At 37.3% G+C, this 23497-nt stretch overlaps 1 protein-coding gene across 1 annotated transcript in view; it reads left to right on the top strand.

The window, feature by feature from the left end:
- MYT1L (myelin transcription factor 1 like) overlaps nt 1-23236 on the top strand; it is a gene marked incomplete at its 3' end in the record, with an annotated part of 247086 nt that extends 223850 nt beyond the window's left edge. The window contains exons 18-21 of the mRNA XM_082756512.1: nt 16410-16501; nt 17355-17458; nt 22635-22778; nt 23096-23236. Of these exons, the coding sequence (XP_082612638.1) occupies nt 16410-16501; nt 17355-17458; nt 22635-22778; nt 23096-23236 (481 nt within the window). The remainder of the gene's footprint in view (nt 1-16409; nt 16502-17354; nt 17459-22634; nt 22779-23095) is intronic.
- Between the last annotated feature and the right edge of the window lie 261 nt (nt 23237-23497).

Raw genomic sequence — 23497 nt, 5'->3', positions numbered from 1 at the left:
TCTGTAAACTAAGGCAATATTAATAACAAGTCATATTTTTAAAAGATGATTAATTCTTGTAGAATTTAAGATGTTGTTAAAAGGGCTTAGTTTATTTGCTCATACAAAGTATCATAAAAGCATAGAATATTTTGAGTTGGTAAGGACCTTTGAAGATTATCTAGTTCAAAACCCACTACCATGGACATGGCATGGACGTGGACAAACCCCTGATATTTTTCACTGATTAGGTTGCTCAAAGCCCCATCCTGACTTTCAACGTTATCAAAGATGAGGTATCCACAGCTTCTCTGGGCAATCTGTTCCAGTGTCTCACCACCTATATGATGAAAAAAGTCCTCCTTATATACAATTAAATCTACCCTCTTTCAGTTTAAAGCCATTACCCCTTGTCCTGTCATTCAGGGCCTTTTTTTTTTTTCTTTTTTTTTTTTTTCTAAAGCTTCCTGAAGCCTTCTCTTCTGCTGTGGGATAAACAACCCTAATTCCATCAGCCTGTCTTCACAGGAGAGGTCCTCCAGCCCTCTGATCATTTTCATGACCCTCCTCTGGACTCACTATTACAGGTCCAAGTCTTTCTTGTTCTGGGGACCCCATAGCTGGATAGCAGGTCAGAAGGGAGAATCACGTCCTTTGACCTGCTGGCCACAGTTCTTCTTTATGCAGTCCAGGATACAAATCATGCCTGGAGCTATTTTGGATGCCTTAGGATAGTTTACTTGGCAGTTGCTCAGAAAGGCAGAGATTTGTAATAGGTTCAGTTTATGTTTACTAGCATTAGAGATATGTCTGCATTGCTCTAGGGTATTTCAAATGGTATTTCATGCCTGTGTGTGCATCGATCTCTGCATGTAAAATTGATTTTCAGAACAACCCACCTACTTTAAGCATCTACTTTTTGTGAACAAGGTGGTTTTGATCTTTTTCCAGTGAGTGTAGTCAATGAATCTTGAGAATTGTTCACTTCACCTTGTGAAGTAGACATCTTCCATTGACCAGAGCTGTACACCAAATGTCACTGAGTGCACCAACAGAGTGGGATTCCCCTACCTACAGATAGGTACTTTTTGCCTGAAGTGTTCATTGGGGCATGCAAGATGGCCCTAATGGACTGGCAAAAATGACGGAAGACCTGTGAGATAATCCTCTTCTTTAGTTATGACATCTGAGAACTAAACATGCTATGCAGGATAACTGGAAAGCTGCTCAATGTGTTAAATGAATGTGCATTCCAGAGCTCCATGGGATGTTTCTCAATCTGAAGCTTAGTCCCACATAAGTTGCAGACTATGCATTTCCTATCTAAGGATGGAATATCCTCTATTTTTAGTGCAATCCTTTTAACAGGCTATAGTCTCATCCTCTGCAACTAACAACATTTTGCTATACAGCTGTATGTCTGTAAATCTCAAATGCTGCCTTCTAAAGAAAAACTATGTTGTGACAGTTACATACTCAGACTAAGTTTGTGATACAATCTTTTGCAGGTATGGCTGTGTTTATCATACATAGGGAGAAAGCAGAGCTATGGGCTTTAAGCAAGTTGCTAAAACCTCCAGTAAATTAGTAGTTAAGTTTTCATTTTTGCAAGTACAGCTCACTTCTCTCCTGATAGGGAGATAGGATTCCTGATAGGATTTTTTTTTTCCCAGTACAAATACTTCTCTATGAGCACAGTTCTCCAAGTAGACGTTAGTTATATGCGATAGTGTCCTTAATGTGTTGAGATTTTATAATCCTCCACTTGTAAACAGATGTTAATGTGCTGTTGTCCAAGCAGTTATCCAAGATGTTAGTGTTGTTATCTGGAAACTGGAGCAGCAAACTAACTTGTGAAAATTTTGACAACCATTGAATCAATTAATATACGTATATATAAAGAGAGAGAAGTTTTTGAGGCAAAGATTTCTTAGAGCTGCTGTTACATCTTGTACACAAGGTGTAATTCCACTGATAACAATGGACTTGAGATGATCCACAAGACCAGGCAAATCTGTTCTCCATCTGGTATCATGTTGTCTGGAATTTAAATATATTCATACATGCTTCTGAAGAAGAAATAAGTAGTCAATGGAAAAAGTCACAAGCTTCAGTAAACTTACACTCCTACCCTATGAACAAAGGCACTAACAGAGGTTTCTGTTTATTTAATGTTTGCCATTCCTGTTCTCAGAAATTCCTATGAATAGTTTTGTTTCATCAAGGAGTTTTGCATAGGAAAGAATGAGGGTTATCAGGAGGGATTTGAAGTACAGGATCTGGAGCACTGTGCTTCACAAAGGAGCCAGTGCCAGCAGCAAAGGCCGCTGTGAAATAAGGTGACCTATTAACGATATGAAAAGTAATTGAAAGGCATATAATCATGGAGTCAGTAAATAGGTAAATGAAATATATTATAATGAAATGTAACTTGCTTATTATACTGCAGCTTTCCACATTGGTTCTTGAACAGGCCTTTGCATCATCTTATTTAAGATTTTTCTGGACTGAATCATTTCTAATACTACAATTATTTGGGACATTTTCAGAGTATGTTTGGATATAGCAGTCCTGCTTCTTAGCACTGAAGGGCTTGGGTTGACTTCAGTGGAAATTACAGTCACAAATGCCTAGGACAATGTTCTTGTCCCTGTGCCTGTTTTTATTTTAATCAGTATTCACCGATTTCAAACTTGGTAATGTAGCTTTCAAATTTCCTTTACCATGGAAAACATATTCTGGTAGAGCTACAATATATCAGCGATTGTTAATTTTTAAGTATTTTCCCCATTACAAGCTAAAGTTTATGTCAGTAATAAACAGAAATTAAAATGAGAAGGGGAATTTTTCTTTAGTGTACCTGTATCCTGACTGAGGACAGTGTGATTCCAAGATCTGTAAACAAGTTTATAGAATAGGATTTGTGTTTGACCAGCAAGAGCACACCACAAGGTTTGCAAAATGCTTAAATATGCTGGAAGGGGTTGCAGACATCATCCAGTGCCTTTTCTCTATGGAAGAAATGTAAATAGAAATTGAGATGTGGTTATGAGAAACACAGGGCTGTTTTGGGCTATTCACTTTACACACAGGAAGACCTAGTTAATTGTGACGCTGTCAGAAAGCCTGTAGGAAGAGAATAGCAGTGCACTCAGTTCATTCAGCATCTTGTTTATACATCCTGAGGCGAAGGAGCACCAGGGCTTATTTCCTCTGAAAACTCTAGGTTGGTCACATCTCTGAGCAGCATAGCTGCATTGCTAAGCCTGGAAACAGGCAGGTTAGGAAAAGATGAAAACTCAAGGCAAGAATTGTCTTCAGCAGCTGCTTGCTAGAAGCAGACTGACATCTATACTCACATAGATCTGTAGAGAACTACTGAGTTCCTGAACTCCCAAAGCATCCAGGAAATGATAAATGTCAGGAAAGAAGGATGGAACAGTAAAATTTCATATGCAGATCCTTTTTCTCATTATTTTTTTGCTAGAAACAGATATTGTCTGAAAAAAAAAAAAAAAAAAAAAAAAAAAAAACTTTAACGTGACCAGTTCCTGAAGGGCAGGCTTGCAAGTGCTGCTTATGGACAAATCTAGTGCTCAGGGCTGTAATTTGAGCCTGTGTCCAAAGAACATTTTACCAACGGGCTTATCTGTGGGTGTTGTTTGCATGCAGAGTGCTGAAGGGGAAGTAGGTCGATAATCCAGACACTTCACACCTCCAGACATGTGCTAGTGGCTGCAAATTTGTTTCTAAATTGTTTAGAGCTTTCAATCTGTGTGCTGGAAGTCATATCCTCTCTTATCATCAGTGTTTTTCACCTTTGGCATTTGAAAGCAAGAAAATACTTGGCATTAGCTCAGTGAATGAAGCATTTAGAAATGAGCTATTTGATTACAAAGGGCTACAGCAGCAGACCATGAGAGAAGGCTCTGTGTGGAGCTGACTGCATGTAGAGGTGGAAAGTTGTGGTGATTTTAACCTGATGGGCAATCAAACTTTACTACAATTGCTCTCTCACTACCCCTCCTTCAAAGAAGAAAGGGGAAGAGAAGTACATTGGAGGAAAACAAAAAACAAAACAAAACAAACAAACAAACAAACAAAAGCTAATGGGTTGAGATAAGGATAATTTGGTTAAAGGAAAAAGAAAGAGGGGAAAAAGAGAATAACACGCAAAGGCCACATGGAAGCACAGAGAGAGGAAAAAAATATTCTCTGCTTCCCACCCACGAACAATGTTCAGCCACATTGGGAGGACAGATATCTTCACTACAAGAGCCCCCTTCTCCTTCCCTTCCCTTTTCCCACCTTTTATTGCTGAGTGTGACACCATATGGCATAGAATATCCCTTTGGTTGCTTTAGGGCATCTGCCCTGGTGATACCCCTCCCCACTTCTTGCCCACCCCCATCGTGCTGGCTCTGGGGGGTTTGGAGGTGCTGTGGGGGTTTGGAGGTGCTGAATACTGGTGCTGTGCCAGCACTGCTCAGCAATAGACACAACACTAATGTGATAACAGGGCTGTTCTAGCTACAAGTGCAGAGCACAGCATTGTATGGGCTGCTGCCAGGAAAGTTAACTCCATCCCAACCAGACCCAGTACAGAAGTGTGGGAGGGAAGTCACCCATGTCAAGTTGGAGACAGAGAAATGGGGCAGTGGCAGCCTAGAAGAAAAATGCTCAGGAGGGATGTGGAAGTTGATCATTGCCCCTTGTTAAATGACTGAGCCTGAGGAGAATTCAGATTATTATGATTTTTTAATGTTTCCTATATAGGATTGCAACTTCTGTCATTTTAACAAAAACATTCCTGCAGAGCCTTGGACTTGAAATAGCCTTTGTGTTGATGCAGTATAGTATGAGGCCTGTAGATAAGACAGCAGGACTTACATTACCTTAAGTCATCTGAGATACTAAAAGCTAGTATCTCAGTTCATTTCTCCATTTCTCCTGTCAGTTCATAGTGAAATGAAAGTGCCTAGAATTTAGATGGAGGCAATCAGTTCCTGACAGGAATCAGCTCTTTGTCAGAATAGAAAGCTTATTTGAAATAAAAGCTAAAATGTAAATAATAACAATGACAATAATAATAATAATAATAAAATCTGTTGTTTGCAAATAAATGAAAAGACTTTTAGTTAAGCTCAGATGCTTAAGTTAAGCTTTTAGTTAAGCTCAGATTCTTAAGTAAAAAAAAAATATATATATATATATATATATAAAGTTAGATCAGGTCATATATATATATGATACAAAGTACTGTGGACTAATCCAAATTAAAGACATCAGAAGATACACAGCTACAGTGCTGTGAGCCATAGTGCAAAAATGATGTGTTTCATTATAAAATATTGTGTGTAAAAACAACAAAGAAATAATTGTGAGTATTCTTAAAAACATAAACAAATTCTCTGAATTTCCAAAACATCACACTTATATGGAATTTGTGTCCAGAAATTATATGTATGGGGAATAAAAAGATTAAAAGTTACTTATGAAAGCTATTCATATGCTATGTTGAAGATGATGCTGAAAGCTTTCATTCATATATTTATTAAACATAAATACGGTCAGGCTACAGATATATAAGACTTTAATATGCAATTCATTCAGTTATTTGGTTGTTAATATTTCTAGCCAATCCTCTTGTCAAGTCAACTCTTGTCCTTTGTTTTATTTGTTAGTACAGTAAGTTGACAAATACACTGCCACAGTTGAGCCAACATTAATTCACTCTTGATTATTATTATTTCACTAAGTAGTTTTTTTGAATCTGTTTGTTTTTATTGTTGTTCTTTGTTTATCTGCCTGTTCACTCTCTGCCATAGGTTTATTTTGCTGCTTTCTACTTATTTATATTTTTCCCTAGAAGCACTAGGTTGCAATTCAGCAGGAGAAAGTCATACAGTGTTAAGAGCATAGAAGAATTAACCAAACTCACTGTATTTGACAGTAATTACAACAGTGACAAGTGTCATCATGGTGACATTATGGAAAGATGAGAGACATGCAAATGTGCTGACAGATTTCTAAGAAGGCAAGGAGAGAAACATGGAAATCGAGTGTAATAATATATAAACAAAGAAGAAAAATATTAAACTAAAAAGAAAAAAATACAGTCTGATCCAGATTTCCATTCATCAGGTATTAAAATCAGACTCCCAGGCTATGCGAAAATGAGCATATATACCCAGATGTGCAGTGTCTCATGTCTGTACTTTTTTATACCCAGATGTGCAGTGTTTCATGTCTGTACACCCATTCCTGTACATAAGAATTATAGTGGCTGTATATAAGCTGTCTTTTGGTGACCGTAGACTGCAATAAAGTCTACTAAATCCACTAAATGTACTAAAATGGTGCCTGAACAATGCTGGGAAGAGTGCTAATTGGCCTGAGCCTTAGACGTGGCTTGAGGCCATGTCCAGGCCCTGTCTGGTTGAGTAGACATCAGTCTTCTAATGTGTTTCTTCTGAGCACCAGCAAAACAGGTCAGTTGGTCTCACCAACTTTGTTCCTAGCAAGCACCCTTCTTCCCTGCACCCTGCTGTCCTGGACAGACCTGATGGCAGAGAAAGGCCTGGAGTGCTCTCCGTTGCCATGCACACAAAATATACCAAGTGTCTAGCACCCAAATGCTAACACTTATCTACTGAACATGTCCAGTCAGAGGCTTATAACTCTGCCAAATCCATGTACACTTTCATGAGGACAGCAGAATATATCTCTAAACTCAGAACAAGACCTCATGAAATGTCAGGTCTTACTCCAATTTATAGACAATTAGAAATATTCACTGAATTATTGTTTTTTCCCCCTCAATATGGACAAGACAGTGTATATTACCAAAACAAGGGTATACAAATATATTCTGAGAAATTGATTTTTATTTTTTTCCTATAACATTTGGGAAAAAAAAAAAAATGATCCTGAGGCAGACACCTAGTGTGGATGATTGCAGTCAGATCACTTAAAAATAGGCATAAGTCAGGAGTGACTAAAAGCAAAGCCTGGTCGTTGAAGGAGTTAGGCTCTTAAACTGTGGGTCATTCTGCCAGCTCTTTTCATTACAATTTAGAAGAAGGATGGAATAACATTATAATCAAATACAGTCTATTAAACTGAAAGACTCCTAACAGAGAGCTAATTTGAAAGGACTTAAGAGGCTTATTTACCTTGGGAAAGTCAAGGAGAAAATAATATGAAATTCATGCTAGGAAAAGCAGACAGCATAATATAAACAAGAAAAATCATTTTGCTGAGCAGAGCTGACAAATGACAGCAGAGAGTAATTTGTACATGTGCTTGCAGTGGCACATCTCCTTGATTCCAGGCACTTTAGCAGAAGCTCTCAGGTTATGAGCCTGTTTGTCCTCATTACAGACATAGCCCATAAAAAAAAAAAAAAAAAAAAAAAAAAAAAAGTAGAGATCACTGTATGGATTGTATGGCTTTTTAGATTTCATGTGTGACAAATTTTCCTCTTGAAGTACTTTTTTCTCTGTTGTTTAGTGTCATGCCTAGAGAAACTGTGCTTCATTTTAAGCGTCTAAAGTTAGCAGGGCTTGTTCACTAAACAGGTTACTTGAAATTTTTGCTCACCCAAGCACATTAATCAGAGACATTTAGCTAGAGATACACCTTACCTATTTATACACAGGGAAGTCTCAGCCTATCTTTTCCTTCACAACATTATGTGCCCTGTTTGACTGACCAGTAAATTCACTGGTCTTCAAGTCATCTGTCCTGTTATGTGCAGTCATAAAACAGGAGCAAGGTTGATACATTTTCCAGTAGCCAAAGCTGGTCCCCCAGCTCCTAAGAGACTCTGCTCAATGCTGCTGTATTAAGTGCACACTCCTTTCCTGCAACTTAACAGGTGCTAGGGCCACCTGCAAATCACAGAACATGCTGCAACATTTCCTCCCTCACCTGAGAGTAATGAGGGATTTTTGACACAGCTATTACATCATTGGACAACAGACAAAAACCCTTTCCCTGTTCAGGGATGATACAGGTCAACATTCATTAGCACATGTGAGAAGCCCACACACAGAGCCTCTTTGCTGAGTAAGCAACTTCAATGAACAAAACTTGATGTAAATTTGCCTCAGGAGTAGCCATGCCCAGATGAAGGGCAAATTTGGCAGTGTTCTTAAAGTTGCAGCATTTTGAGATTCAATAACTCTTTTCTTTCCTGTTGTATATTTTTGCCCCAGGGCGATTCCTTTCAAATTAAGCCTTCTGCCATAGCCTTTTCTCTCAGCTTGGCAATGTTAACAGTTCTGCATATTTTCTATTTTGTTTTATTTATAACTTGATTTTTATTTTATCTTTTTTTTTTTTTTTTTTTTTTTTGGGTGGGGGGTAGGCATAATTAAACTATAAAACTATTTTGCCTTTTAAATCTCGAATAAAAAACAAAAAATACTCTCTCAGCTTGTGGGTATCATGACCATTCACTCTATTGTTGTCCATTTGTTACTTGACCAACCTGATTTAATGCTACTTTAACCCTCCCCTCCAAGATAAGAACGCAGTTCATTATAGGAAGTCTCTCACAAACAACGATCTGGTATCATTAAAATATTGAGAAGTTTACATTTTGTTTTTAATCATAATACCTATATTTCTTCTTTAGCCACTTGAGTTGTGTTTTGATGCTTCTAAGTTCCAGAAGATTTATTTAAACAAAATCAAATCTCATCATTCTTTAGCAGCTTCAGAAAACAGCTTGGATTAGAAGCTGCCACTTTCTACATTGCATCAGGCTTTTAGTCCTCTTAACCTGTATTTTCCTCATGACTGAAAATTTAACTGAAAGTTCTTCTACGCCAGCATTCAGGCGTGAAATGGAAACGCACCCAAAAATTCTTTAGGCAGAAACACAAACAAAACTACCTTGTTTGCAGAACCTCTCTACTGCTAACAATTCTGGACTCCTTCAGTCTGGACTTCTCAGTTCAGCAAGAAGGTGGGGATAAGTCAGTCACCCTTGAGTGTAAATAAAAATGAATATTGGGCAGGAAGGGTTCTTTTATCTCTGCTGGAGTTTTTCATAGAGAATTTCATCTTTTCAGGTGTGTAGCAGAGTTTACTCACGGGAATAAGGAAATCTCTACAGCTGATACTCCTCAATATAGAAAAAAAATAATGAATGGCTGATGTGTTTAATATTAAACCAAGGAAAGGGCCACTTTGATCACTGAGTTTGATCACTTAACTTGAATTTCAAACATTACCAAACAGCTCAGAAGCTTAGTTTTAAGAGTAAGGTTTCATCCATTAACAAAATGAAGCAGTAGTTTTTAGTGTGATCTATATTTCCCAGCATTTCAAAAGGATTTAATGTGGGGCTTGTTTTGGATCTATCTCTAGTCAGCAGAGGTCCCATTCTCTTTCTTTAGTCTGTGGATGACGCTACTTGTCAGGTAAAATGTTTCATTTTCTTAAGATTGAAAAAACAAACAAACAAAAAGCACTGTGGTAGTGAATCTATTAAGATCTTATAATGTTTATAAAGTTATCACTCAGGATGCTTTTTGCTTACTCCAGATTAAGACTCTGTTTTCTTTACTTCCTGTTTTTTATCTGTAAAATTCAGCACTTCACACACCAAATAAAAAAGTTGCCTTTTATTTGACCTATGTCTCCTTTCCCACATCCCTCCTTCCCTCTTTGGAAATGTTTTCTTCACTTGACAGGCTGAGTACAATTCCTTCAGCTTCAAGATAGACCCAGACTACATCTGCCTGCTGAGGCAAAAAAAAAAAAAAAAAAAAAAAAAAAAAAAAAAAAAAGTTAACAGAGCACAGATGAAACCCAGATAACTAAAATCAGTCACCCAGACAATCACTCCACTTGATCAATGATCCCTCTACTCAGCTAGCCTTTCTTGTTTGTATCCCTGAATACAGTGCAATTACATTCTTGAAGCAGTTCAGCATTTTAGCTCACATTTGTTTTAAACTAGATTTGTTGGTAAACTTGTACTAAGACTGAGATATCCCTTTCAAACTTTTTTTTTTTCCTTCCAGTAATTTTCCTTTTATCTGGGGACTAATTTCACCTTATTTTCTAAATCCTGTGAATATAAGTCTAGGCATAGGTTGCAGAAATGTTACCAGATTCCTAAACAAGAAAGAAAATGAATTATTCCCATTGTGTTCAACTCTTAACAAATGTGATCACCATATATATGTATATACATATTTGTGGTGCATATATATATACTTTATCCTAATTTGTGCATATAAGTCTTTCTGCATAACTTGCAGATGACTGGGTTTCACAGAATCACAGAATCATTAAAGTTGGAAAAGATCTTTCAGATCATCTGGTCCAGCCTTCACTCTACTACCAACATCACTTACTAAACCATGTCCCTAAGCACCACATCAAACCTTTCCTTGAACACCCCTAGGGATGGTGACGCCACCACTTCCCTGGGCAACACGTTACAATGCCTGACTATTCTTTCTGAGAAATAATATCTCCTAATTTTTAATCTAAACCTCCCTTGGCGTGATTTGAAGCCCTTCCCTCTAGTCCTATCACTAGTTATATGTGAGAAAAAGCCGACCCCCAGCTCCCCACAATTCCCCTTCAGGTAGCTGTAGAGAGCAATAAGTTCTCCTCTGAGCCTTCTCTTCTCCAGACTAAACAAGACCAGTTCCATCAGCTGCTCCTCATAGGACTTGTGTTCCAGGCCCTTCACCAGCTTCATAGCCCTTCTCTGGACATGCTCCAGGGCCTCGATGTCCTTCTTGTACTGAGGAGACCAAAGCTGAACACAGTACTCGAGGTGCAGCCTCACCAGAGCTGAGTACAGGGGAACGATCACCTCCCTGGTCCTTTTGGCTACACTATTCCTGATACAAGCCAGGATGCCGTTGGCCTTCTTGACCACCTGAGCACAATGCTGGCTCATGTTCAAGCAAGCATCAACCAACATCCCCAGATCCTTTTCCTCTGCACAGCTTTCCAGCCAGTCTGCCCCAAGCCTGTAGCATTGCATGGTCTTGTTGTGACCGAAGTGCAGGACCAGGCACTTAGCCATGTTGAACCTCAACCCATTGTCCTCTGCCCATTGATTCAACCTGTCCAGGTCCCTCTGCAGGCCTTTCCTACCCTCCAGCAGATCAACACGTCCCCCCAATTTGGTGTCATCTGCAAACTTACTAAGGGTGCACTCAATTCCATTGTCTAAATAATCAACAAAGATATTAAAGAAGATGGGTCCCAACACCAACCCCTGGGGACAACCACTGGTGACCGGTCACCAGCTGAATTTCATTCCATTCACCACCACTCTGTGGGCCTGGCCATTCAGCCAGTTTTTAATGCAGCTAAAAGTGTACTTGTCCAAGCCATGGGCTGCCAGCTTCTCCAGGAGAATGCTTCGGGAGACCGTGTCAAAGGCTTTGTTGAAGTCTAGGTGGACTATATCAACAGAGTTTCCCTCATCCACCAGGCAGATTACCTGGTCATAGAAGGAGATGAGGTTGGTCAGGCAGGACTTGCCTTTCATGAACCCATGCTGATTGTGCCTGTTTTCACAGTATTTTATCACAGTATTTTATGAATTATTGCAGAGGTTGTCTTTCTAGGATGATATGCCAGACTGCACTTTTTATGGGGTTTGTTTGTTTGTTTTGTTTTGTTTTGTTTTTTTCTCTCAAATTAGAGATTAAACCTGACAGTAGAAATTCAGTGAGAACCAAAAGGCATGGCATCTTAAGAAGACATGGTGTTAATGACCAGCTGGCTGTTGGTGACTTGTCTCTGTGGCAGTAGCAGCTCACAGCTCCTGCTGAATCAGAAATTCAGAGGGAAGAAAGAGCTGGGTATTGGTGCTTCTCACAGCCACACCTAAAATGATGTAACTTCAAGCCCTATGGTATCCACAATCTGACAGAGAGAAATGCTGTGTCAATGTGGTGGTTTTACCCAGTACAGAGCCAGTACAGTCAGTATCTTTATACTGTATTTATTACAGACATACCCCCAGCAATGACAGTTGAAAGACTTATTATTATTATTATTATTATTATTATTATTATTATTATTATTACAAAAAGAAAGCTCAATTATGTTTATGTCTTCTTTTGCATGATTTCTCATGTGTATGAGAAAAATGGCAGCAGCAAGGAAGATAACTGTGATTAATTTTACAAGTTCTTTACTAGAGTAAACAAGCAGAAGACTTCCATATTTGTTTAAAAGTCAGTGTAAGTTTTATTAAAAAATAAAAATATAAACCAAACCAGGATTTCATACTAATTTCACTTGTAATAGAAAGCCTATGACACAGGCATCAACTATATAGACTTTAAACTTGATATTATCCTTATCAGAACTACTAGCTAGCATGTTTGTCTTGGTCTTTGTTTTTTGTTGTTGTTGTTTTGTTTTGTTTTAGATTCTTACAGCATATTTTCCTTAACTCTTTCTTGTGTATAATGCCAATTGGCAGGTAAGTCCCACACTGTCACTTGCTCACTCCTTGCCCAATGGGATGGGGAAGAGAATCAGAAAGGTAAAAGTGAGATATGGGCTGAGATAGACAACTTGATAAGTAAAGCAAAAGGTGTGTGCACAAGCAAAGCAAAATAAGGAATTCAATCAATACTTCACTTTGGCAGGCAGATGTTCAGCCCTTTCCAGTAAAGCAGGGCTCATCATGTATAGAGGTTACTTGGGAAGACAAATGCCATCACTCCCAACTTCCTCCCCTTTTTTCTTCTTTCCCCTAGTTTTATTGCTGAGCATGATGCCACACACTGTGGGACATCCCTTTGGTCAGCCTGGGCCAGCTGTCCTGTCTGTGTCCCCTCAGAGTTCCTGGTGCATTCCTGTCCTCCTTGCTGGTTGGGCAGCACAAGGAGCAGAAAAGTCCTTGGCTCTGTGTGAGCACTGCTCTGTAACAACTGAAACATGAAAGTGTTATCACCACTTTTTCATCACATATCCAAAACATGGAATCATGTGAGCTACTAGGAAAATTACTAAGAAAATTACTCTAAAACCAGTAATAAAAACAGTATACTATAAACCAGTATACTCTTGAAGTGCTGAAATGGAATTCACTTCTACTCTTTTGTACAAATAAAATCTAATGATATTTGAGACAAATAAAATCATACCTGCTCTTTTTCTGTCTCCAGAAGTAGTCTTCTGTCTTATTCTATCCCCAGTAGTCTAGTAGTCTCCTAGAAATCTGGAGTTACTCCCAGTCTCGCAGGAATCTCAGCTGAAGCTTTTTGGGTAATTTCCCACATAGTGAGGTTCAGCTTTTGTACAACAGCCTGCTTCTGGTGTAATGCTGACTTAGCCCTTCTTCTCTTCTTATCTTTCCATATGTCCTGTCCTCTTTTGGTTGTTTTTCTAGGACAAGTAAGCATAGTCAAGAAGATAGAAAGGAAGTGGTAGAATGTTCTTGTAGAGCAGAAACTCCCCAGAGTCCTCAGCTACTTTTTGAATGATTTGAAGTATTTTTAGGTAACTTAACAACATAGCTGAGCAAAGAGGATGCATATAACTATCTTGTTTTATCTATTTCTGAGGAATGTAGTCAAGTGAAATATACTTTAGTATATTATTCATTGAATTCCTAAGTGCCTGGAAAGTGAACTAGTCCACTTACATTACCATATACAACTAGTGGAGGTACAGATTTGATAATAAAGACCTGCAGAGGAAGTTGATGGCATGGTCTGACTTTGGCATCTTCCCATGTGTTGAATATGGTGCCTCTGGGAGTATAGAATGTTCTCTTAAATTAAGCAAAGCTACAGGAAAAGTCAGGAGCTTCTGTTCATATATGACCTCTTCTAAAGACAATAACACAACAAACTAAAAGTACTCATAGCACTGCAATGATGCACATATTATAGCCATGTGTGTAAAGGGTAAAAAGGTCAAAGGAGGCTCTAGTCAGGTATTTGGGGACACGGTATCATGGAAAGAAAGACATTTTTGTCAAAGTCATCCTCCACCTGTGCCTATTAGATCACTAGTGAGGAAGAACGCAATCAGTTTAGCTGCAGGATACAGAAGCCTTCTCTGCATCTTCCCTAGCAGACCTTCTGCCTTTCCCCTCACTAGCCCATGTCTCATCTGGCTGTACAGCGCCTCTAGGAGAAGGCAAGAAATCTATGTAAAGCAACTCTCCCTCAGTTCTTGCAGGACCCAGCTCTTTCCGTTTCAAGTTCAGGCAGAAGACACCTAGTGGCAATATGCCTGAATTGCAGCAGAGGCATATATCCTACCCTTCCAACAGATAGCTTTCCAAAGGTGACAGCACAGGCCAGAGACTGCTTATACTAGGTAGCTGGAATGTGACCGCTCTGTTTTTGAAAAGTAAGAAAGCTTTATAGTGTAAATATAAAGCGTTATGCCTGGGGCCACAGCATGAGAGCATAATCTGAGAAGCCCGGAGTATACACGCTAGTGGAGGTAGCCTTTCAGACAAACTGGGAAGGTTAGGCAGTCCTGCAAACTAGGTGTGTCTGACTGGACCCTGGGAATAAGATGGGATTTAAGCATGAAAGGTTGTATGTAAGCACACTGAATGTCACAGTAAATTTCTGATACTTGTGACTGTACTTTTTCTTTCATTATTCCATAATTTCAGGTATGTGCAATTCAGGCATCCAGGTTTCATGTTGCTCTGCATAGAGTAGGAATACTGAATTTATGGGCTGTTTTGGGGGATAGTTTTATTTTGAGGGTTTACCTAGCTGTTAAGACCTTTAGGGAGGAAAAGGCTGAGGTTCAAAATAAGAGTAAACTAATGCAGTTGTTACAATGCCTAATGATCCTAACTCCTGAAAAAGAGTAAGGAAAAATATGAGGAAATTCATTGAATAAGATGATACAAAAAATGAAGCCAATTAAATGATGCAGAAATTTTGCATATGCTCTTATCTTTCATTCCTGTCCCTGCATCGATGATTTTTTCCCCAAATGCCTATTCCTCTCCTCCTTCCTCAAGACTCCCTTTTACACTTCAAGGGGAAATTAGTTTATCGTTATGCAGTGGGGCTGTAGCAGAGCTTGGAATAATAGTCTTGTGTGCAACCACTTAGGCAACAGTAAAAAGTTACTAAGTCTTGCTATTTCGTGATAGTACCAGTGTTGTTGTATTACATATCTTTTCAGTAATGTCTCTGGATTAATAAAACAAACAAACAAACAAACAAAAAACAATTTTTTCTTCTGAGAAAACATTTAATTTTTAGACATTTTTCTGGTAAAAGTTTACTTCTTTTAGATGGTTGCACTTGATAATAGTAGCCCAGGCTTTTTAGAGAAACCTTTTCAATAATTTAACATTATACTTAAGTCAGAAGACTTTTTTTTTTTTTTTTTTAGCTGGGTCTATACCTAAATAAATGTTTTTAATTTTTCTTCCTCAGAAATTTGTTCCATATTGCAGTGATATTATCAGTATGCTCTGAGATGTGTGTATCATTATTCAGTTTCAGTGGTTAAGAAATCTTGAATGTTGAAGGAATATGGACTTGTTTAGCAAGGTTCAAAAGTTTTCCATCTTGAAATAGATTGGATATGTATTTCATCTTACTTGTGATGGTGTGTTAAGGACATGATTTTGAAAATTAGGATAGTTTGGTGTATACAATTATACATGAAATAGGAGCACTTTCTGATCATTATTTTTAATTTAACAATAAGCCCTCTAAGATCACATTTGCTATCAAACTATTTTGTACAATGTAATAAAAAACTTAATATTTTGGCAACATGGGGAATGAGCATTAACTGAGTCTACATATATAAGTGTAACAAATGTACATTATAAGAGAGATATATCCCAAAGCAAGGTTGTTTTTAGGGCAATGACTTTTCTTTGGGTTCAGCAGAAAAACTAACATGCAGTTACTGTTTTTTCAAGAATCAATTTATGTAGCTCCATAGGTGATATTCACAAAGAGAAGCAAAGCTTATAAGGGTTAGTTATTTGGATGCAACCAGTAGCTCATGTCCCCTTCTGTCAGCATTCAGGTACCTGTTTCAACGCGTGAATTAAAATATGTGGAAATTCAAAGAGTGGGCATGTAAATCTGAGGGGCAGTATTTGCACAGTAACATTTCTAAAATACATCTTTTTAATAAGAGCATTGCATCTTTAGAACATAGGACATAGGATTGTTGTTCCCTATTTATACTTTTACAAGATGTATCTGACTTTTATATTAGCTGTCTATACAAAAAGAATTCGGATGGAAGAATAAAACCATGAAATCTCTACTGGTAAGTCTTTTTTTTTTTTTTTTTCTGACTAACACACTCTTTCAGTGCTGTGCAGTGACAATAAACTGTCTCTAATACTGATTTTATTACAGTTTTGGATTACACATTTATTTTCAATAACCTATCGAAATTAACAGGCTCTTTACTGTTCACAGTTTATCAGGATGCCCCAGAGCTACTTCGGCAATGAAGAAAGCAAAGCTGTCTGGAGAACAAATGTTAACAATAAAGCAGCGGGCCAGTAATGGTAAATTTTTAATCATCACCTTTTTAAATATTATTTCTTTGTAAGCTAAAGTTATCACTACTCTATGGGCTTTTTTCTGTTTGTGTAAATCTTTGTAGTAAAAACAGTGAATTCATTGTCAGTAGAATTAAAACTGGGCTTTATGAAGTGGAAATCTGAACCTACAGTGGAGTGGGACAGACAGGTTTGTTGTGCCTATCTAGATCTAAAACACTAAAATATTTCTAAGTAAAATATATGATTGTAATTTTCCAGTTCATATCTCATTCACCAAGGTGGATAGGTGGTCGTATGTTGTTGCAGGATTCAAAAACTATTAAAATTATATTAAATTATTAAAAGCAACAGACAAATCACAATATCCTAATGCATCAACAAAATTTCACAGTGTTATGGAAAAAAAAAATCTTCTAAATTAGTTACAAATTATTTTGAAAACATTGCCATATGAGGAGAACATGTTAAGATATTTTCTTTTCCTTCGGAAGATCTATAAATGGACATAATCTTTCAAATAAGTTAACTATGACAGTGCAGCAGAATTTGTTGCTACGGGTATCATTCTTTTAATTCAAAGTTAAAATCAGTATATAAAAAGAGAAAGGGTGTAATTGATTCTCTGGGCATTTTCATCACTCTATTTGGAAAATTATTGCAATTTTTAAAAGTAGTGGGAAAACACATTGTTTTAACTTCAGAACACAAGGTTGAAGAATGTTTTATTTATATATTTGTTTTCTTTTGTACTATGACTTGAAATAAATTTAATTTCAAATATGGAAATAATTAATTTGCTGAACTACAATTTAACGCTTAGTTATTTTAACATCCCTTTTATTCTTATATCACATAGGTATAGAAAATGATGAAGAAATTAAACAGTTAGACGAAGAAATCAAGGAACTAAATGAATCCAACTCCCAGATGGAAGCTGATATGATTAAACTCAGAACTCAGGTAACAGTTTTATGAAGCCCTAAATTCAGATGCTTTTTCAAAAAATATATATAAATAAATAAAAGAAATATGGGAAATATATGCCTCATATATGCTTCCATATGCCTCACATATTTATATGTGAGTGATTTATAAAATCGGTAAACTATCCATTATGCAATTTTCTCATCAGTTACAACTATGGGAACAAGAAAAAAAGCCTTAGCAAATTATACTGTCTAAAACAGTGGCCAGTTCAGCTTTGCATTTCCCCTTGCTAAGGCTCTATACACATTTGGGGGTTGGACCCGATGATCTCTTGAGTTCCCTTCCAACCCCTACAATTCTGTGATTCTGTGATTTCTAATAGCAGTTAAAATGTTAGGTTGGATTATGGTCATTAACATAAGTTGCAAGCAAAGGAGCCCAGATGAATAAAATGGCTTTTGTCAGGTTTGTGTTACAAATGAAATTTAGATAGTGAAGTGAATACCTGTTTCACTTCATTGTTTAGTACACTAAGTACAGCCATTTGCAGGAAAAGTGGTTTCACAGATCCAGCTTAAATCCTTTTAGGTTTCCCATAAATCTGTTAAAAAAAAAAAAAAAAAAAAAAAAAGGAAAAGCTAACATTAGACTATTTAAAGCCTCATTTTACTCTCATTTTTCACCAGTCCTAACACTGAATGGAAAAGGAAAAAGAAGGAAATTAATTGAATTCCTTCCCTGACATTTTCCATTGTCCAACTTAGTGTTTGGTGCTGTTATCTACGCATGATTTGAATACAGACAGTAACAGTAAGCTTTGCTACAGTTCTCACTATTTATCAGTCTTTAGTCCATGATCATAGTAATTGAATGCCCATTGATACTGATAAAAACAGAGGTGACTCTTCTATGCCAATTCTTTGTGTACTGCTTGCAGAGAAGAGTCTCACGTCCATTGTCCTCATCCTCTTGTATACTCATAAACAGGGGCAGGGTATGTCCCTTTCAGCCTATTTTTCTTTGACTTCCAAGTGTTAGCCAAATTTATATTGCACTTTATATAACACTTGACTTGTGTTTCTCACATTTTTCTGATGTGATCAAGTATAATTGTAGGGTAATGAGGACAAAATCTGCAAAACTGTAAAGCAAGAAGACTAATCAGTGGCAGAAAACAATATATATAATACTGGCAGGATTTGGTCCCAAGTTTTGAATCTGGCAGCTTGGAAGCTGCCATTTGTTTTCTTTTGCTTAATACTGTGCTTTAGGTGCTATTCAAATAGAAATTTTTAAAAACTTGAAGCAGTTTGGCTAACTTAAAATGTATTTGAAGTAAATGCTCTAGTTTCAATAACTTTCTGCATTTTTGTTTTGTGCCCCTATAAATTAAAAAAAAATAAAATAAATAAAGCCATGAAGACACTATCACAAACATGAAATATGCATTAATTTTAATAGATTTAGCTAGTAGTTTCACATCAAGTTTTGACCTGAAATGAGTACAGAAAAAGTACTTCAGTAATCTCAAATCCAGCTTTTTCACACCTCAGACTTTGCATATTCTTAGGAAATCAGATAAGGCCCTACCTGGGAGCACTCAATAGTGTTGGAAAAACAAAACAAAACAAAAAACGCTCAACTGATGATTTTACTTGAACTTGGATCAAGTTCAGAGGATGTTTTTCACACCTTGGTGCAACAAATTAAGGAAAAGGGTAAAATGATTGGCAATGGAATAATTAAAATAAATTAAAATAATTAGAATTCTGGAAAATAGAGCTATAGGAGACCTTGAAAGGTTATTTTATCCACCTGTCTTCTTCCCTCCCTGCTCTGTAGCTCTTCCTAAGCCAGTTCTGGCAGATGCTTCTCTACCTGTTCATTACTGCCTACAATATGAGAGATTCCCCAGCCACCTTGGCCAGTCTGGTCTAATACTTAGCAGTTCTAACCCAAGTAGCTACTGATGACTATCAGAAAATCCCAGCTGATGCTGGGAAAATCCCAGCTGAGTCAAACAAAAATTCGGAGGCTTCACTTTTGAATTACTGCACTCTCCTAAGATAAGAAATTTACATTTCCAACACATAGTTATATCATAGTCATTATCAATCTATTAAGAAGATCCAAGTCAACAGTTCCCTCTTTTTTCAATAGTAAAATTATATTAAGTAAAATAAAATGTTTACTGATAAACCCTAAAAACAAACAAACAAACAAACAAACAAAAAAACATACCGCCTGCATCTGCCTGTATTTTAATAAAACTTAACAGGTGGGAAATGCACAATGGTAAAATAGTGATAACTCTGTGAACACCAGAACTAGCAAAAGTTACATTTCATATTTATTTTCATTCCATATGATTGTAAATGCTAGTGAAAGTTTTTCCTACACCTGGGACTTCCCTTCCATATAGAATTTTTTATATTAAATACAGTGAGAAGTCATGCTGCAGACTTTTTCTCAGTTGGGACATTTATAACACTCTCCTCTACTCAGTTGCCCTTTTGAAAAAACTTCAAAAAAAAAAAAAAAAAGCATTTTTAAATTAATATCTTCTAGTATTTTTTTTTATTTTTATTTTTATTTTTATTTTTTTTTTAATTTAACATTCCAGTCTGAAAGTATGAGAGGGGTAGAAACACATACGTTTGGGGGGTAAGGAGGGGAAGAAAAATCTTCAAATTATTTTCAGATAGTCATCATGTGACATGACACAACCCAGTGGGAAAAAAAAAAAAAAAAAAAAAAAAAAAAAAAAATCTTTTCAGGTGCCAGTGCTCAACTATAAATTTTTATAGATTTTCTAGCTGCTTAAATTATCATGAGACAGCAGCACCATGTCATACTTAAATGGGCCTTCATTGACCTCAAGCTCTTTGTGCTGGTTTGTAATATAAAAAAGTTTTTAGGGTATATATCAGAGCACAACTGACTAACAAGCACCTATGAATGATGCTTTGTGTCTGCATACAGAATTGCTCTCTAACATGCACAAACTGAAAGCAAAACAAGAGAGGAGAATGTGTTTCCAGTTCCAACGCTGAAGAAAAGTATTTTGTCTACTATAATATGTTGTAGAAATAACTCAACATCAATTAATTATGACAGATCAAGCCCCTGCAATACTGACAGGTTGGATTAATTGCTATATATACAACTGTAGTCAAAGTCAGAGCTACTTAAAGATTATGTTGCCACATCTCTTGTCAAAGTTATGTCTATCAACCAATGACTTATATTTCCATAAGCAGAGTAAAACTCTGGATCTACAATAAAACTCGAGGCATCTAACAACCTGATTATGACAGAAATTGCCAAAATATAGTGACCCTGGTCAAGTTAATATTCACATAACCTTTTCCCCTTCTGCCTGCTACTACTGCACAAACACAAACTTTAGCTCAGTGTTTAAATTCTATTGATTCTTCCCACTGTTCACCCTCTATGCCAAAGTAGAAATGGATTAAGCTTATTTTGGGAATTTAAAACCTTGTGTTCTTTAGCATTTTTTCCACTTCTCTGGCTTCTTTTTCTGCCCTCTTGTCAATGCTTATTTTAATCTACATATACAAGCACACACTGCATAGTTTGTAATAACTGTTAACAGTTGTCATCCAGTGTGGAAAGTAAGGACAAGTCTCTAAAGAAAAACGTTAACAGGTACGAGTGAGCTCTTCATGTGCTCTTGATGGGTTGAACATAATCCAATGCTCATCTGAAATCCTTATAGCTTTCTTAGTACTATGCTCTACATGAGCTTGGTAAATTGCCTCTGCAATGCTCAAGCCCAGCCCCACACAAGACTGGAGATATTTTGTGGCTGGTCACCTTGAATACCAGCAGCACATACTCAGTTGTATTCAACTGTAAAAGTGGATGTGCTACAAAAAATCCACTCACTTCACTGTGTGCAAATTTTCTTCAGTTTTGCATGTTGTATTTATTAAAACACTTTCAGAATTTGTATATATATTGAAATATTGTGCATTGTTCAGCTTTCAAAAGCAACCCTGTGAATTTGCACAGAATCAAAATACAATTACCAAAGAGTAATTGCATTTGGGCAGCAAGGAGTGCATGTTTAACTAGCAAAACATGTGTTGCAGAAAATATATGAAATAAAAGTGATGGTTGACAGTCGGCTGAATATGAGCCAGCAGTGTGCTCAGGTGGCCAAGAAGGCCAACGGCATCCTGGCTTGTATTAGGAACAGCGTGACCAGCAGGGCTAGGGAGGTGATCGTCCCCCTGTACTCAGCTCTGGTGAGGCCGCACCTCGAGTACTGTGTTCAGTTTTGGGCCCCTCGCTACAAGAAGGACATGGAGGTGCTTGAGCGGGTGCAGAGAAGGGCGACGAAGCTGGTGAGGGGCCTGGAGAACAAGTCCTACGAGGAGCGGCTGAGGGAGCTGGGCTTGTTCAGCCTGGAGAAGAGGAGGCTCAGGGGTGACCTTATCGCTCTTTTTAGGTACCTCAAGGGAGGCTGTAGCGAGGTGGGGGTTGGCCTGTTCTCCCACGTGCCTGGTGACAGGACGAGGGGGAATGGGTTTAAGTTGAGCCAGGGGAGTTTTAGGTTAGATGTTAGGAAGAACTTCTTCACTGAAAGGGTTGTGAGGCACTGGAACAGGCTGCCCAGGGAAGTGGTGGAGTCACCATCCCTGGAAGTCTTCAAAAGACGTTTAGATGTAGAGCTTAGGGATATGGTTTAGTGGAGGGCTGTTAGCGTTAGGTTGGAGGTTGGACTCGATGACCTTGAGGTCTCTTCCAACCTAGGAAATTCTGTGATTCTGTGAAATGACTTCCTGCAGAATGTCCCATTGACTAGGAGCATGGTAGGCTGCTAGGAGTGGAAGTGTTAAACCACATGGAGAAATGTGTAGAGCTAAGGTCCATTGTAATATCTTTCAATTGAAAAAAAAAAAAAAAAAAAGCTCTAAACCAATGGAACTAAATCCAAAAATCCAAGTCCATTCATTATTGCCAATATTAAAAAGACAAGCCATTAAACAACTTACAGTTGGAACTAGAAACCTTTTACAATTATAAGAATTGTAGACTCAAGCAAGCCATTTTTAATTTGAGTGAATGATCTTACAATTTTTCTCTCCTTTCTCTGGTATATCTGTTATCACTCCCTTTGATGAGCACATGCTTAATAATGGTTTGCCTTATATTACATTGTACACAAATTTGTCCATTTTAGATTACCACAATGGAGAGCAACCTGAAGACGATAGAAGAGGAGAACAAAGTAATTGAACAGCAAAATGAGTCTCTTCTTCATGAATTGGCCAATTTAAGCCAGTCTTTAATTCATAGTCTAGCTAATATCCAGCTGCCACATATGGTAAGTGATTGAGAGCACAAGTTAAGGAATTTGGCGATCTTCAGTTCACTTCATACAATAGATGTCTTTTTTATGTTTATATCAACCAGTTGGATATTTGTGGTAACAACAGTGAAACCATAAAGATACATTTAACTGCTAACAAAGACATGGAGGGCCTGTTCCAGTGTATCCTGTAAATTTAAGTAAGAACTAAATAGGCATTTTAAATATTATAAAAAATGGTGGCAATATGCCTTGATAATATGTTATGCTTAAATGAATATATGGTTAAGAAAATAAAAATTGTATATGAACTACTATTTAATATCTCGTAGGAACCAATCAATGAACAAAATTTTGATGCTTACGTGACCACTTTGACGGACATGTATACAAATCAAGATCGTTATCAGAGTCCAGAAAATAAAGCCCTACTGGAAAATATAAAGCAGGCTGTGAGAGGAATTCAGGTCTGAACAGCTGCTATAGTGGTGAAAGTCTTGCTTAAAAAAAAGGATGCCTCTTGTTTTTTGCTGCTGTAATTTACCAGAAAGTGTTATATATTTATTTCTGTTTGAGACAGTGTTATGCTTACAAGACTTCATAATGATTTTATGTCTTGCTTTAAAGATAGTAACTGCAGAATAGTTTTTTGAATACATTCACATTTTGTACGTTTTCATATAAGCTGACATAGTGTGATATGCCATGTAATGTTTATAGCTGCTAATGTATGC

Source organism: Aythya marila, assembly GCF_965140915.1.
Source record: "Aythya marila genome assembly, chromosome: 3".
Lineage (NCBI taxonomy): Eukaryota > Metazoa > Chordata > Aves > Anseriformes > Anatidae > Aythya > Aythya marila.
Note: the sequence above shows the minus strand (reverse complement) of the source record. Positions and strands in the feature narration are given on the sequence as shown.